Source organism: Macaca nemestrina, chromosome 8 (assembly GCF_043159975.1).
Source record: "Macaca nemestrina isolate mMacNem1 chromosome 8, mMacNem.hap1, whole genome shotgun sequence".
NCBI classification, from domain to species: domain Eukaryota; kingdom Metazoa; phylum Chordata; class Mammalia; order Primates; family Cercopithecidae; genus Macaca; species Macaca nemestrina.
In genome coordinates, this window is record NC_092132.1 from 82,173,827 (window position 1) to 82,192,180 (window position 18,354).

The 18,354-nt window shown below is 37.1% G+C and overlaps 1 protein-coding gene across 3 annotated transcripts in view; it reads right to left on the reverse strand.

Annotated features, from left to right (window-relative positions):
* Positions 1–18,233, reverse strand: part of LOC105482214 (YTH N6-methyladenosine RNA binding protein F3) — a 43,099-nt gene extending 24,866 nt beyond the window's left edge. Inside the window, exons 1-5 of one of the 3 annotated variants that reach the window (XM_011742223.3) lie at positions 17,884–18,165; positions 17,378–17,402; positions 13,998–14,143; positions 11,376–11,461; positions 727–2,325 (exon numbers count right to left, since the gene is read on the reverse strand). In XM_011742223.3, coding sequence (XP_011740525.1) covers positions 727–2,325; positions 11,376–11,461; positions 13,998–14,055 — 1,743 coding nt within the window. In that variant the 5' untranslated portion in view covers positions 14,056–14,143; positions 17,378–17,402; positions 17,884–18,165. Of the gene's footprint in view, positions 1–726; positions 2,326–11,375; positions 11,462–13,997; positions 14,144–17,377; positions 17,403–17,883 lie in introns of all 3 variants that reach the window. The other 2 variants (XM_011742225.3, XM_011742226.3) reach the window with 2 other exon arrangements.
* Positions 18,234–18,354: the final 121 nt, after the last annotated feature.

The window sequence follows — 18,354 nt, forward strand, 5'->3', positions numbered from 1 at the left end:
AGCTGAGGTAGCAGGATCGCTGGAGCCCAGGAGATCAAGGCTGCAGTGAGCCATGTTCACGCCAGTACACTCCTGCTGGGACAAGAGAGACCCTATCTGAAAAAAATTAAGTAATATATAAAATGTAAATAAATAAATAACTAAAATGTGTTTTAAGTGCCAGGTTCAGTGGCACAGGTCTGTAGTCCCAGCTACTTGGGAGTCTAAGGCAGGACGGTTGCTCGGGGCCGGGAATTTGAGGCTATATTCCATGATTGCACCTGTGAATAGCCACTGCACTCCAGCCTGGGCAACATGGCAAGATGACATCTCAAAAAAAAAATTCTTTGTTTCAAACTCTAAATACATTTTCTCCTATCTTAGTATGATTAATATTATTAGTAATTAGAGCCCCTGGTTAGTTTACAAAGTCTGTTTAGTTACAAATGCCAAAATTTATTCAGCTTTGATGATAAACACTGCGGCCCAATGGCCTTTATCATCTAGGGAGGATGAAGAATGTGCAAGAGGCTAACTCAGCGTGAGTTACCCTGGGAAAGGAAAGAAACGACTCATATAGGACACACACAATACCTTCAAGGGTGTTTGTAGAGTTGTTTCTTAAGTAGTTGGTTTCCTTCACAGAAAATTTTCAAACTCAGAATACTAACAGGCATTCAAGAATACCTATCCATGCACCCCACCAGCAATACAAAGACCCCAAACAAAAAATTACTATATTCTTACCCTACGCATGGCTTCCTCCTCTTCTTGACGCTTTTCATAATGTGCAAAGTCATCAAAGATTGAGGTGGTATGCTTGAAAGTAGCAATTATTTTAAGCACTTGCTTAGCTTTTTCTAGGGGTACCTCTTGAGTGTCCCTTGAATTGGTAACCGGTTTGTTGTCATTATTTTCTAAGCGAATATGCCGTAACTGGTTATTGGGAACATCTTTGACAAAGATCCATTTAACTTCAAATTTGCCCTTCCACTTATCCTGAGACCAGACACCAGCATACGCATTATAGTCCACAACAGACTTCATTTCAGCCACTCCACAAAAATGTCCACTGCCATTCACACTGAAAAGTAAATAGAGTGGGCCTTTCCCATTCAGGGAACGGTAAGCTGCATCCAAACGCTTATTACCATGCTCAGTACTACACCAGATAGAGTATTTAATGGAACGATGTATGTCATCCTCAGAGTAGCTTTTAATTATAAACACACGTCCATTCTTCAGATTCCAATCAAAGTCTTTGGGATTATAGTTGTTTATGGCCTTTAGCTTTTCCAGCACGGGATGCACTTCTACACTAGAAGGTGAAGCACTGACAGGTACAACACCTAAACCAAAGTTTTCACTGCCCGCTCCATTGTTCTGGTTGAAGCCTGCTCCCCTGTTCCGAGGAGCTACCCAGCGATTCTGCAGCTGCTGCTGTTGAGGCTGCACTTGGTGAGGCTGGGCCTGTGGCTGAGGTCCTTGTTGCTGCTGTGGTTGTGGTGGTTGAGGCTGCTGTTGAGGCAGTTGGCTTTGCACCAATGGTGGTGGTTGAATTAATGGCTGCGGCTGCTGGATTATAGTTTGAGGAGGCAGAACTGGTTGGGTTGGTGGAGCCTTTACCACTGACCCCTTTTCATCCCAAGTTCCAATATTCATGTTGTGTTTTATAGGAGGTGGTGGTACAGCAGAACCCCCAATTCCCACATTGCCCTTGGGTTTAAGTTTCGGTTGAGGTTTGGCAGGTTTTCTGGCAATGGCAGCCCAGGAGGTTGGTTTAGGTGCTGCACTGCTAACTGGGGGCACACTATTGGTTGCAATGCTAGTCATACCACTGCTGCTCAAAGCTGTACCTACAGTTTTTGTCACTGCAGCTGTCAGATCACCACCAATTTTCAGTCCAGTCATGCCTTGCTCAATACTGCTAATGCCAGGCACCTTACTCAAAGTATCATTGCCAAATCCAGCCTGTCCATCAGTAATAGCTCTCCCAAGAGAACTAGGTGGATAGCCATAACTGCTACTATAAGCAGAACTTTGTGTTGATTGTCCCTGAGATCCACTTGTCCCCCATGTAGAGAAATCAGCATTACCAGGAAAAAAGTTAAATCCATGTTGACCAAGAAATGGAGGGGTATTTCCTAATGCCCCAGGTTGACTAAATACACCATCTGGTATATAGTGATGTTCTCCATTACTCATTTGTCCATAGGTTGTCAGATATGGCATAGGCTGGTCTCCAGCCGTGGACCACGCTGCTTCCCCAAGAGAATATGGAAATCCAATGGATGGAGCATAGTAACTAGGCATGTACGGATCTGACATTGGTGGATAGCTATTACTCTGCAAAACAAAATATCACAATCAGTAGCGAAATGTCCTCTTAAAAGGGCAAAAAACGAAATCTGAAAGATTAAAATCAAGAAGTTTTAAGTAAATGAAAATAAAAGATGTACCTATTCTAGATAAACAAAACTAAAATTTCAAATCCAATTTTATCAACAGAAAAATTTGCTAATGAGTATTCACATCTTAAAATATTTATTACAAAATAACCTATAAGGCTTTTTTCAGGGACGAGAGTGGGGGTATAATGAGTATTATTTTTGTTTGAAGAGCCAGGCCCTCAGTCACAATTTAAAAATATCTTAATTTCTACAGAAGGCTAATATGTAAACTTTGTGGACACAAAATTACGATTTACAGCCAGCTGTACTTTAACCAACTGATGTATGCAATCACTTACATGCAAGGATTAAATAAACTAGACAACTCTGCCAAATAATAGAAGAATTACAGCTCATCTATATGATGGAATCCAGTTCAGTCATTACATTTTGTACTTTCGTTAAGGAGAAAATGGAGAAATGCTCATAGTCTGAGAAGATTCAAGATTATGTCTATAGCAGGATCCAAATTTCTTTTTGTTTTGCTTTGCCTTGTTCATTTCAAAAAGAAATAAATTCCTCATCATAGTTTCTTACTGGTGGAATAACAGACATGTTTTTCTTTATACTCTCCATTTCCCCAAATTTTACACAATAAACCTATTACAGAACAGTTTTGTTTTCTTAATTTAGAAATAGTGAGTTCATATAAATTTTTTTCCAGAATTACTGCAATTCAATCAACCTTCATTATACTCATCATTTAGTGAACTGCCAAAAATCAAGGCACCAAATTTCACTAAAGGAGAAAAAAAAAAGCTCAAATTTGTTACTAGATAATATAAAAAATAAAATAAAGTATTTTAAATACTTATTTCTTTTGAAGTAAGCTTCTTAGGCAAAAAAAAAAAAAGCTCTGAAACTAGATTTTCGATCTTTGATTTAGGTGTGCTTTTATTCTATTTTATTTTTGAAACAGAGTCTCACTCTGTCACTCAGGCAGAAGTGCAGCAGCGCTATCTTGGCTCACTGTAACATCCACTTCCCGAGGCTCAAGCAATCCTCCCATTTCAGCTCCCAGAATAGTTGAGACCAAGACGTCCAAAACCATGCCCAGCAAATTTTTTGTATTTTTTGTAGAGATGAGGATTTCACCATGTTGCCCAGGCTGGTCTTGAACTCCTGGGCTCAAGCAATCTGCCCGTCTCAGCCACCCAAAGTGTGATTTATGTGTGATTTTAAAGCACTGCACAGAGCTTCACAATTTGTAGATTTACGCAAAGTGAAAAAAATCCACTAATATTGTCAGTACAACTGGTATTACTTTTCAAAGGTCAATACCATTTTGAAGGTTATTTAATTTATATAGACAGTCAAAGTTCTTTGGAGTAAAGTTCTTAATCCATTTCTTCTACTGTTACACTCTTGTCACTATTTCGTGGCTGCTTTTCCACTCATGAATATGTGACAACAACATCACAGTTCCTACCTGGAACTAATTTTAAATTATTTTTCAAAAGGCTTATCATTGAAAACTGAGATGTTTTATTACTAAGTTACTTGTTTTACTATTAAATTACCTTCGGTATACAAAGTATTTGTTATACTCTTGTAACTGTCTACTGTCTATGGAAAGCTAACTTAACATATTGTTTTTTGAAATGATTCTCTGATATGACTAAAATAACTTAAGAACCAAATATAATGTAATAGAGGTTACATTTAAATTAATAATTCTGATGAAGATTTACTGGCTATTGCCAGTTGTATTGTTATTTCTTCTTCCAACACAATCAGTCCTTCATATCAGTGGTTCTACATCTGTGGATTCAACCATTCAGATTGAAAACAGCTGTGAAAAAGAAATGAATAGTTGCATCTGTACTGAACACATACAGACTTTTTCCTGTCATTATTACCTAAACAATACAGTATAACCATTTTTACTGTATTAGGTATTATAAATAACCCAGAAATGATCTAAAGTATACAGAAGGATGTGCATAGGTTACACGCAACTATTACACAATTTTATATAAGGTTCTTGAGCACATGCAGATTTTGGTATCTGTTAGGTGTTCCGGAACCAATCTCCCACAGATACCTAGAGACGACCGTATTTTTGATCCACAACTGACTGAATCTGTGAATGTAGACACTGCAGATATGGAGGGCTGACTATACTTAAAACTGGAAAATTCATGTGTTACTAACTGAACACATTCTTCAGCTATAATGGATACTTAGTAACTCTAACTGCAAATATAGTCAAAGAATGCTCACAATATTCACATGAAAGGAATCAACAGCATGTTTAAAACTGCAATAGTAGCATCTTACAGAAATCAATATTGGAAGTATTGACTGCTATATTTAAATATATCTATAAAGAAAAGCCTGAGGGAAGTTCAAATACACCAACAATAGTTTTTGAAGAAAAAAATCTTAACAAAATTAATGACTAAACTTTGGAAGCTATGAAGATGACACACACAAATGTGTACAATTTGATCACTAAAATATCTACTAAAAATGAAAAGTATTCAGTGCTTCACACTGACAAAAAGTCATTGTGATATAAAACTCTCAAAAGTTTAATAAAAATGAGAAGTTCATCTAGTATAAACGAATATACATTAACTGATTAAAAGATAAAACTGGGCTGGAAGCAGTGGTTCACACCTGTAATCCCAGCATTTTGGGAGGCCAAGGCAGGCCAGCCTGGCCAAAATGGTGAAACCCCATCTCTACCAAAATTACAAAAATTAGCTGGGCATGGGGGCACAAATCTGTAATCCTAGCTACTCGGGAGGCTGAGTGAGGCAGGAGAATCGCTTGAACTCATGAGGCAGAGATTGTAGTGAGCCGAGATCACAACACTGCACTCCAGCCTCGGCGACAAACGAGACTGTCTCAAAAAAGAAAAGAAGGCCAGGCGCAGTGGCTCAGGCCTGTAATCCCAGCACTTTGGGAGGCCGAGATGGGAGGATCACGAGGTCAGGAGATCGACACCATCCTGGCTAACACGGTGAAACTCCGTCTCTACTAAAAAATACAAAAAAACTAGCCGGGCAAGGTGGCGGGTGTCTGTAGTCCCAGCTACTCAGGAGGCTGAGGCAGGAGAATGGCATAAACCCGGGAGGCGGAGCTTGCAGTGAGCCAAGATCCGGCCGCTGCACTCTCTAGCCTGGGCGACAGAGCAAGACTCCAGCCCAAAAAAAAAAAAAAAAAAAAAAACTGTATACTGTCTTCATCCTTTTTTTAAACCGTTAAACATATCCTTTATTTATAATTTTAACTATTTATTTCAACCACTAATCAAATGCATACATTGCAAAAAACGTTGATATAAGATTCTCATGCTAAAAGAAAATCTACAGTTAAATGGAAAAGACAAATAATACAGGAAAGTGGATAAATTCCACATGGAGATGCATAGTAAAGGTGGGCTGAATATGAAGGTAACTGGTTTCCAAGTTTTAATTTTGATTGTTGGCAATGCAATCCAGATTCAGCAGTCTTCATCTGGATGTGGGAGTGGAAAAGCACACAAAGTAGGAAGTTTTTATGTTAATTCTTTATAAGAAAGCATTCAGAAAATTAAACTCAAAATTTATATTGAATATTTTTTTTTTTTTTTTTTTGAGACGGAGTCTCGCTCTGTCGCCCAGGCTGGAGTACAGTGGCCGGATCTCAGCTCACTGCAAGCTCCGCCTCCCAGGTTCACGCCATTCTCCTGCCTCAGCCTCCCCAGTAGCTGGGACTACAGGCGCCCGCCACCTCGCCCGGCTAATTTTTTTTTGTATTTTTTAGTAGAGACAGGGTTTCACTGTGCTAGCCAGGATGGTCTTGATCTCCTGACCTCGTGATCCGCCCGTCTCGGCCTCCCAAAGTGCTGGGATTACAGGCGTGAGCCACCGCACCCAGCCGAATATTCTTATTTCACCATGACAAATGCTGAATTCTACACAATAGTTACACATAAAGTTTTTAATTTGTCTATACCCATAGTGTTATTCAGGGGTCAGGAAACTAAGAAGCCAACAAGTGCCATGTTCAGTCCCTGTCACCTATTTGGGTTTTTTACTTTTAGCAACTCTTATAAAAGCTATTAGCTTAAAGCCAGGCACGGTGGCTTGCGCTTGTAATCCCAGTTACTCCGGAGCCTGGAAAAGGAGGATCAATTGAGTCCAGGAGTTCAAGACCAGCCTGCACAAGAGATTATCTCATTTAAAAAAAAAAAAAATTAGCCAGGCATGGTGGTGCATGCCTGTAGACTTAGCTACTTGGGAGGTGAGGTGGGAGGATCGCCTGGGCCCAGGAGTTCGAGGCTGCAGTGAACTATGATCACACTACCGTACTCCAGTGTGGGCTACAGAATAAGACCCTCTTAAAAAAAAAAAAAAAAACAACCCCCCCCCCCCCCCACACACACACAAAAATTGAAGTGCTTCAAACTCCTGAAGTGACTTCTGATTTAACAACAAAAAGCAAAAAGTTAAGTGATGTTCATTCTAATTTTAATGCTTGTATTATGCTATGTACTTTCTCCTATTATAATTTTCTAAAAGTATAATTTATGCATATCTAATCATAAAAATGTCATAAGAAAAATGTCATAATAATATTCAACCTGAATATTTCACCAACCATAATTCTTCATTCTCTAATTCTATTAGATAACCTAATCCATCCATTCACTTAATAAATAATGAATGCTATATGTGCCAGATACCATGCTGGTTACTGGAGACAAAAAAATAACATGGTCTCCAATCAGGAGCACTTCACAGGTATGGTGAGGAAGACTTATTTACTCTATAATGTGATAATTACTCTAACTGAAGCACAAAGAAAGTAAAACAAAACACTTAAGTACAAAGAAGAGGGAGTAAATAACTGGAAAATCAGAAAAGACTTCCTGAAGGAAATGCCATAGGTGTGTGTACACGTTTGTATAAGACATACATACAAAAAATGAGATCGTGAAAGAAACATTAAGAAAATACTTATACTTGCATAAAATAATGGTAAGTTCTATTTTGCCAATCAGATGGAGAAAGTTGGCAGAAGATGAGCTAGAAAGGGAAGTGGAACCACCACTTTAAGGGCATTCATGTAATAAATGTATTCACTGTTGAGAAGCTACAGTAATTATTTGACATTACAGTGACACAATCAGATTTGGATTTTAAGACTGCTGAGTGGCAGTACAGAATTATTAGTTAGAAAATCACATCAATAGGCAGAACTAATGAATACCTTAACTAGGGACAGTGATGACAACGGCAGAAAACGACAATTTAATTCTCTATATTACTTCTCTGATAAAAATAGCTAAGAACTTACTTTCCCGAACACACAAGCAGACAAACTCAACTTGAGTTTTCCAAATTATTCTTCAAATTTATATGCACAAATTACATGGCATATTTAACAGTGCCAATTAAAATCTAAATTTTCCAATCAATTCAGTCATAAAATTATTCTGAAGAACTATAAAGAACTAATTTTAAGAAATGAAGGACTGTGATTTACTTTCAAAATTACTATAAACTTAATACTTATTCCTTCAGAAACTGAACACTATAAAATAGAAGAAACACGCTGCCACAGAAGTAGAAAGGCCAACAACTTGTTTTAAAGTACCCTTGGGTTTGATATGAACTAGATCAAAGTATACAAAACAATTTAAATCATTAGCAAAAGACGTTAAACACCTTTCCCATCAAAATACTTATTTTTATTTATAATTTTAAAATCAGATAAATGAATTTAATTTTAAAAACACACTGTGTACAGTGTATAAGGACCTTATTAAATAGTTGTATAACTTTAAATTTGCCACTATCTTCTTGAGATCTTTCACCAATAAATCCAGTTTTCACTCATGTATTATGATAGTACTATTTAAAAGGTCCAAACATTTTATTTAATTTTCTAGCTAGGTAATTAAGAGTAACCTAAATTCTCATACAATTTACCTTGAAGATTCCAGATAATTTTCAATAAACCCAGTTTTCAATATTCTACAGTATAACTCCTCTTTAAAATGTAAGTATGTATCTTGCTAGAGATAATTATTTTTAATATTAAAGAAAGACGACTGCTAAAAATATATTTAGTACTGCAAAGGATAGGTAGAACAGGCCTTACTGGAATCAAACTTTACAACTTCTCTTCAAACAGTATACAAATGTTGATTCCAAATGTCATGAGTTAAAACAAATCTTTTAAAACATTAAAACAAATATTTTACAAATGTTTTGTCCCAATGTAAGCCGCAATGATGTAGCTGAAAAAATTCATTTGGGTTCACTAAGGTAAATGCCTTTATATCCTTTAAAAAGTAATGGTTTCCCAAACACTTTTTAAAACTTTTTCTTTTTTTTTTTTACAAGTAAAGTCTTACGCACAATTCCAATATATAGAACAGATAAAATGCAAACCACAGCACTGGTTGCTACACTGGTGGGATTCAGGCACCCTCCACTGGTTTTTCCCCTAGGAAGAGACTAAAGTGCCTCTATGAAATACCAGAAGCTCTCTTGACAAAAATTTTTCCTCCAACAGAAACCCTTCTATGTCCTTGTGACAAATAATAAAAAATTGTAAAATATCTGTTACCAAGTAAAACATGCAAGAAGATTACTTCAGGTAGCAATTTCAAAACTGTCTTTTACAGTCCACTAAAATTCCTTAAAAAAGAGTTTGAAAGGCTGAGTGGGGTGTTCCATGCCTGTAATCCATCTCAGCACTTTAGGGGGCCAAGGCAAGCAGATCACTTGAGGTCAGTAGTTCAAGACCAGCCTGGCCAACACGTTGAAACCTCGCCTCTCCTAAAAATATAAAAATTAGCCAGGTGTGGTAGCATGTGTCTGTAATCCCAGCTATGTGGGAGACTGAGGCAGGAAAATTTCTTGAACCTGGGTGACAGAGGTTGCAGTGAGCCAAGATCATGGCACTGAACTCCAGCCTGGGCCACAGAGCGAGACTCCGTTTCAAAAAAAAAAATAAACAGTTTGAACAAGTCAGGATTTTTTATACTATATCTTCATCTTAAGAACCTCATTTTCAATTATAATTTATAAACTATGAAATCAAGTAGCAAAAAAAAAAAAAACAGTTCAACTGTTTAGCCCTCAAAATTTCTCAAACCTATCTAAACATGGAGATCTTTTTGAAGGAATATTTACTACACCTCCTAATATCAAAATTTCTCAGCAAAGCTGGAAAATACTGCCATATTGCCATAAGTGTTAACTGAGATCACTCTATGAGCCAGAATGTAATAAAATCACACTTCTTTTAAAACTTGCACTACATTTCACAACAAATGATCTACTTTCATAACCTTTAGGTGGAAAAGTAATTTTGCTGAGATCGTAAAGTTTTTTTCTTTCCCATTTATTTCTTCTCCTCCAATGTATGCTAGGAATGTTGCTCAGTAGATCAGAAGGGGTGGTCAAGGGGAAGAAGTAACCAAGAGGTAGATGAGGTTGAACACAACCACCACTCTCCTTGGTCCTAAAAATAATCCTGCATCCCACAAACTGGTAACTATTTTTTGTTCAAATTTTCCCTATAACTCTACTGTACAAATTGTTCAATTCTGTAGTAAGTTTTGGTTCCTTGTTCTTTCACAGTTTCAAAAATCTAGGTTAAAATTTTAGAGTACATTTTTCATTTTCTCCATATATGCAAGCAGACAAGTCAAACTTCAGTTTTCCAATTTACTCTTCAAATTTATGCACATAAACTAACTGGCATCTTTAACAGTGCCAATTAAAATCTGAATTTTCGGCTGGACACGGTGGCTCACGCCTGTAATCCCAGCACTTTGGGAGGCTGAGGCGGGCAGATTACTTCAGGTAAGGAGTTCAAGACCAGCCTGGTCAACATGGTGAATCTCTATCTCTACTAAAAAATACAAAAACTAGCCAGACGTGGTGGCATGTGCCCATAATCCCAGCTACTCAGGAGGCTGAGGCAGTAAGAATCACTTGAGCCTGGGAGGCAGACGTTGGAGTGAGCCAAGATTAGGCCACTGCACTCCAGCCTGGGCAAGAGAACAAGATTGTCTCAAAAATTAAAAACAAACAAACAAAAAAACTGAATTTCCAATGAAATTAATCATAAAATTATTCCAAAGAACTACATAACTAATTTTAAGACCCAAAGCTCTTGAGCATTTTTTGCTTTTTTAATGCAAAACAAAAAGTTTCATTCCAGAATGTTCTCTCTAAAAAAAAACTGGTGAATACTGAAAATGTATTTTCTTCATTTATTTCTATCAGTGGCATATTTTTAATAACAGACAGAAATGGATGCAGAAATGGCATACAGATACCATTGTTCTTCAATGTTTAAATTGGAGTTCTGCTTGTACACAAATACTCAAGGCCACCAGTTACCAATTACTTGCTTTGATAAAACTGTCCATGTCTACAATACGCAAGCAACTGTTTATAAAGCAAGTATGTTTATAAACTCCTTAACTCTATCCCTAACATTAACAAGGCATGTTAAAATTTTCAATAGTTATCAATGAATTCAAATTGGAATGTTTTTAAAAAAAGAAAACACTACACTTGACTCAAAATTGCAGGCAATTTCAGGCAACTAATCCCTCCTCCAAATACACAAATTTCTAGCTAATTAAGCCTTTTAATTAGCTTAAGCTATGAAGATATAGCAGTGACATTAAAAAATTAAGTTCCTTCAATACACACACACACAAAAAACCTAACCATAATATATACAAATAATGGTCACCTTCAAATCTTTATTCTGTATTTCATAACCTAGTTTCTGGTGCCTATACTTTCTGAAGAACTCTCCTGTGCCATAAACCTGCAACTGCTACTCACTACTCACTTACTATGTAGGTACACGAGATGAATGAATCCATGTTATGGTTAATCTCATTAAATAATCTATTTGGAAAATCAATTAATATTAATAAAAGGTTAATTTCCTAAAATCTGAAACTGTCAGAAGACTTACCTGATTTGTCTGGCTACTTAAGTATGGCTCAAAATCATCATCATTTACAGCATCTTTTTGATGAATCGAACCGTTTTGTACTGAAACTAAAAAATACGTTTGTATTAGAAGTGTTGTAGCTATCTTTACGAAACTCACAGCACAATCTAATGTTTTTAATATTTTCAAGCCAAAAAAGTAATCAGAAAAAATAATACTGAGTTATTTTTCCTTTTAAGAACCCTCTTAAGGATAAACTATTTTAGATACAAATATTTATGTGCCACAAATACTTAAAAGTCTTTTGATATATAAGCCCAAGACTACATCAAGCCATATATATACTTCCCCTTACCAAAAACTTTAAGTAAATATCCCAATCTCAACACTGTAGTGAGTAAACTGTTATATAACAATGTTGGAAAGAGTTTCCTAATGCTATATTTGAATCTAAAATAACTATTTCAAGTAGTGTTGTAGGCAATAAAAAAGATTTCTGAATGTTCTCTAACTTTGTTTAAATCTCTAAATTATTTACTCTAATAAAAAAATAACTATTTTTTAATCTCATGTTACAGTAAATATCTTAAATGTCTCCAGTAAAGTTTAGGCTAAAATTAACTTGAAACAATATCACAATGAATAGACTTATAATTATGAAATGTCTAAATAAAGAGGGCTTTAATTCTAAGCCCCCTAAAACGAAGACTTTCACATGAAACGACAAACAAAATTAAGACACAAATGATAGCCATAATCATCCTTGCAACAGATGAGAAAACAAGTCAGAAAATAATTTTGTTCAAAGGTCATCTCCATAAACACTCTGAAGTTGTTATTCTCTGGATGCTGTTTCAGAGTGCTTTTGAGCAGACTCCAGAAGTAAGGTCCTGAATTTGAATCTCAAGTCCCCCACTGAGGAGATGATCTCCAGTTAGGTATTTAACCTCTCTAACCTTTGACTGTTTCTCTGTTTCAGAAGGTTATGAATAGTACCTACCTCATCTCATCTGATTATTAAATGACAGTGTTCAATAATCTTAGATATTATCACATTAAATTATCACATAAAATTACAAGATCCAAATAGGACTAAGATGACTTTAGAACCATTTAAACGGAAGTGTTACTAGGCTAATACTTGCTGGGGTGGCACTATGTAAATATACTATTCTATACTAGTGAAGATGAAAAAAGTTGATAAAGTTTCCGATGGATGTCTACAAATTAGAAACAAAAAGAACTCAATATCTAAAGATTTATTGCTCAAAGGTACAACATCACCAAATTTTATGAAGTTAGGAGGGTGATGGGTTTAAGTTATGTGTTCCTCTGTAATATCGTAACATTTTTATTATCCCTAAATTTTCCCATGAGTATAGAGCACCTAAAATGTAATATTATGAGTTAACAGTGGCTTGGGAGCAAAGATACACAAAATCCCTTAAATCTTTGCCATCCGATGAGTAGCAAAGATCACTCAAAGATATGATGCTACTGTGTAAAGCATTCCAAGTAGACTTCTTACTACACCACATTGCCCCTCAGAGGCCACAAGAGCAACCTGAAGGTCAACTTGATCCTGGCTCCACTAACGTTAATTTAACTACGTCTGATAAGGACTGCATCAGAACTAGAGTTGAGCTAAATATGCTCCATGGAATTTAAATATGTAATAGCCACTAGAAACCAAAATAAAGAGGGTGCCTTAGGTTACTTCTAGTGCCATTATAAGGCTGGGTTACTCATTTCAGTCCAAGAGATTCTGACATACCTGTTCTCCTCTGACACCGGCTTTACTGTTCCTAAATCAAAGGTAGTTATGCCTGGTCTATTACTTCTTGAAAAAATATTCTTCACTATTACATTCATACATGTTACTCAATATTTGCAACAACTAACAACTTAAAAATTATGACTATCTCTCACATCCACTAGGTTCTCAAAAATCTAGTTCATACAAATACAAAAACTGCCAGGCCAGGAGCTCAAGACCAGCCTGGGCAACCTAGCAAGATCCCATCTTCACGAAAAATGTTTAGAAATTAGCCAGGTGTGGTGGCATGTGCCTATAGTCCCAGTTACTCAGGAGTCTAGGGAGGATCACTTGAGCCCAGGCATTCCAGGTTACACTGAGCTATGATTATGTCACTGCACTCCAGCCTGGGCTACAGAGCGAGATCCTGTCTCTATTTAAAAAAAAAAAAAAAAAAAAGTACTTACTTAAAATTTATCTGTATATTATACTGCTATTTTTACTTATTTCTTCTGTTCCATTCTTTCTCTTCTAAGGCTAGGCCTGAGAACAACCCATATACTATTACAAATACAGTCTACAGTCATTTTTAAATGATGCATAAATGTCTACAAAGTGTTAAAATATAGTACAAGAAGTTAATCTACTTAAAAAAAAAGTTCAATTAAAAGTACTTCACATATACTGAGAAGCTATTTGCATTAAACTAGCCCTTAAGTTTTGGAAGTGTATCTTTAAGAAAACGATCGTAAAGACTTTCGTTTTTGAATATTACTTAATGACAAACTAATGTCTTGGAGTCTGAAAACCATTAAATAGAATTGAAATCCAAGCTAGTTCCATAGTCTGTAAAAGTTCTTCAGGGGAAAAAAGAACAGATGACTTACATGATTCTTCGCCTGTTTCCTCTGCTCTATGAAACAGAGTCAAATCAAGATAGAACATGGGCCTTAGGAGCCAGGTGATTCTTTGCTCTGGTCCTGACTACATCAAGTTAGGAAAGTCAACAGATCTGTGCATCATGTTTCCCCACCTACAAAAACAGCGACAATACCATATACCCTCTATCTCCTTACAAGGGCGTTGTGAGGATTGATAAAATGAAGCCTAAAATAATGACAGTAAAGTGCTTTGAAATCATTTCTTGGGAGGATGAGGAGAGAATACAACTGAATATTGCCAAAATGCAAGACATTTTCCACTACTTTCCTGAAAATTAAACCTTAGCCAAATTTAACCTAATTATTTTAAATTATAGTTGTATAAAACAATGCATATGCCTCTCTGTTGGAAGAGAGTGGAGAGGAGGAAAAAGATAAATCCTGTTCCATGAATTTGCTATTTATAAACTTAGGAAGAGGAGAAAGGAGGCAGTATGGCCTAAGACTGTAAGTATGGCATCTGACACTTCCATCCATAGTACTCCCAAATAAAAGCACTGCACACCTTTATTCCAATAAGCAAAAATTCTACTTGTTAATATTAAAAAAAATACAAAGTCAGTGTTAAATTATGAACCAATAGGCAATAATTATCCTTAAATTCCTACTATCCTTTGGTACTAGTCTTGCCAAGGATAATAAAGAGTTCTGATATTTAACACAGGGACAGTCTATTAATTAAAAAAGAATTCAAACTTAGAAAACAAGTAAACCTTGAATTATTACTTATTCTACAAAAACATTTTTGCCATATCAAAGACACTTATTTAGAATTCCTTTTGGCTTCTGTAATGAATTAAGTAATTAAGGATATACAGAAAATCAAAGACACTAAAACTAGGTGTTAGGCTAATGCTGTCAACTGAAGACAATTCAGAAAAGAAACAGAATCTCTGAAATTAGAGTAAGTTGACTGAAAAGGATTATGTGTTCAAAACACTAACTGACACCAGCTTTTCAAGGACATATTATTTTTCATAAGCTTGCTAAGTTCTGAATTCAAGATTACACATATTTAGAATACTGAGCTTGTAGTTAAAGAAAAATAACTTAATAAAAGTAAACAGAATTGTAAAATAATTTTACTAGCTGGAAACAAGCTAAGGCAGAACAGCTTTTCTCAAATACACACATAGCTACTAATATGAGGTTCACTGGTGGTGCTGCCTTTGCCTTGTAATTCTCCCTGCAGAGTCATAAAAATACAAATAACGTATATGTGTATTTGTGCACTTGTAGCATCTGCCATTTTTAAGGAACTTAAATGATTAGCAATACTTTCAGGCCAGTAACATTTTTCCCCTCCTGCCAAGGCTCCATGCAAAGGAGTCTTCCCACATCTTAAAAATAGATTAAGTGAGGAAAGTGAAAAGAAATCCAGCAAACGTAATTGCTACTAGAGCAGCGAACTATTGTAATTATAAGAATCCTCACAACATACCACAGGAATTATGACTAGAATTATTATTTTTATTTTATAAAGGGGAGATTCTGACAAACAAGTAGAATGTTTTCAAGCTCACTTGGCAAGTCAGTAGCCAAAGGCAGTATTAGAACTCAGGACTCCAAGGAATCCCAATCCATTATTCTAACCTTATATGAAATTAATAAACTGAACAACAAGGGGGAAAGAAAGAAAATTTCTTGAGAATAAAAAACTATCAAAATAAACACTTTGTGTATGTGTCTGAATACACCTAACAGAAGTGATACTGACGGATAAAAATTTTTGAAATAACCAAAAAATACTTATTTGCAAACAGTGGATATATTATGCAGTTTATAGATAACTCATGTCTAATATCAAAGATGCCACCAGTGCCTACCTAAGTGAAATGACCACTCATAAATCAAATTTATTTTACTGACTTACAATGCTGTAGAGACTCTTTTAACAAACAAGTACCTCACAGAACTTGTGTACTTACCTTAAAGCAGGTAACACAAAACACTTAGCATTTCAAATAGCCTTGCAAAGTGCCACCTCCCCACAGATCTAGGATAAAATAATTTATGCTAGGCAATAATGACAACAATTTCACAATCTCCAAGTCTATATAATTCCTAATGGGTAGACTAGCAAAAAAAGAAATTAAAGGATCATTCTTTTTAAAATTCACAAATTTTTAAAAACTCATTTAAAATAAATCAATATCCAATTTTATTTCAGGTTTATGCTTACAATAACAAAAAATTCTAGAAACGAAATTTTAAAAATTAAAATGTCTAAATATTTATATACTGCAAGAAAACATCTTTAATAAAAACAAACCAATAAATGTTACCTAATATGGTGCCATGTAATTGGCATGTACAAATTCCACATTTCAAAGGAAATTAACTAATCTACATTTCCAAAACCTATTATTTTAAATTCACCAAATTTGCAATAGCAAATAAATACCCTAACAAGAATTTAAAAGGCACCAAAGACAATCTATATCTAAAAGGCTACTATAGATCTTAATTTCCAATACTGTGTTACTGAAATCAACAAAAAGCAAATTTTAGCGTAATTTCAAGCACTACAAAACGTTACATATAATTTGCTTTGATGTTATTTAATTGGCACTATCCCAAGAAAGCAGTTATTGTTCTATACTTAACTAAATGTCACATGACTAATGTAGTCAGCTGACTGCACTGTTCCATATTAATACAAAACACACTTAAAAAAAAAAACACTTTTCTTTCAATGCTACTTTTACTAAAGAGGAAATTATAAAATTCTGAAAGAAAGTCACAAATTATTTTATTCTCAGCCCTTTATAGAATACCAGATTGATTCATACCTTGCAATCAGGACAACAGTGCAAGATGGCATGCCTACTTAATTCTAATCTCTCTCGTGTTGTTGCCTCCTTGCAACTGACTTCAATAGAATCTGTGATTAACAGTACAATTTTCATTAATGTGATGGAATACTATGTAGAGTTCCATTTTCCAGTGTAATCCACACATGTCAAACAAAATGTCCACTTTAAGAATATACTTGTCTACATACATATGTAGAAATTTTTTGTGGCAGAAGTTACATAACACAGATAAACTGGAAAACCAAAGAAATACCACTAGGTTCACACCAATTCCTGCTTAACTGACAAGGAAACTGTTTCTCGTACTACTTTGGTTTCTATAAAGTGGCTTCAAAGCAACGAACTACCGAAGTTCTGGATAGAACTTGGCTACCTTAGCCATGATGAATATTTTCTCTAATCCTACATTTTTTCCCAAGAGGGAGCAAAAATAAACAAAAAATCCTCACAGAGTTTAAAAGTAACATCAAGGCAACATTGAGCAGTAAGAAAAAAAAAATCCAAACTCACCTTTATTTCCTTGCCCTTTAGGTCTCTGTGTAGCAAGACGAAAGATGCGGTAAAGAGGAGAAAAAGGAAGAAGAGAGAAAGTGTGTTAATCAAAGGCATTATCAAAGACAAGTTATTTTAGACTATCCGCGTAGGAGTAAAAACCCACCATATCCTCCACAGCCACCAATTTCCCAACCACCCCCGGCCTTTAAACCTCCCACCCGCCACTCGGAATCCTTCTCCCAGAGCTCACCCGGTCTCAGCCCCATGTCTGCCGCCCTCAGGATATGTCCTAAGGCCCCTAAGACCGGTCCTTGCCCCCACCCACCGCGGCACCGCGCCCGCCCGCAGGCTACGGGGCCAAGACGTACGCCCCGGCCCAGGCAGCTACACCGCAGCAACTTGCGCCCGGGGCACCGTTATGGGGCCGGCAGCGGCGGCGACGGGGAGGAGCCGAAGCCCCGCGCGAGGGTGGAGCTCCGGGACTCGGGCCTTCGCCGAGCCTGGGGCCTCTGCTCCCTCACCTGATCCACGCTAGTGGCTGACATTCTTCACCGCAACCCGAGAGCCGCCGCCGCCGCCGCTGCCTTGGCCTCTCCCCGTGCACTCACAGCAGTTGGCTGTCGCCCTTGGCCGAGTGATTGTTCCAGCCGCCGCCGCTGCCGCCACTCGCTGAGAACCCAAAATGAGGGCCTCGCGCTCGGGAGTCGGAGGAAGAGGCCCGTCTTTTCCGCTTGCACGCTCCTCTTCCCCCTCTCGCTCTCCGCTTCTCGGGTCCACAATGGCGGACAGACTCCCTAGTCTCACTTCCGCTCCGAGCCTCCCTGACCTTCCGCTCTCCACTCTGACGTCCGCGCTCACCTCGCTCTTCCTCCCCCACCCTCCCGCCGCCGGTCTTGGCTCCGCCTCCGCACCGCCACGTCACCGGAGACGGGACCCGCGCTGACTGCCCGTGGGCGCATGCGTCGTGGAGGGAGGGCGTCGGGGCGTCCGCG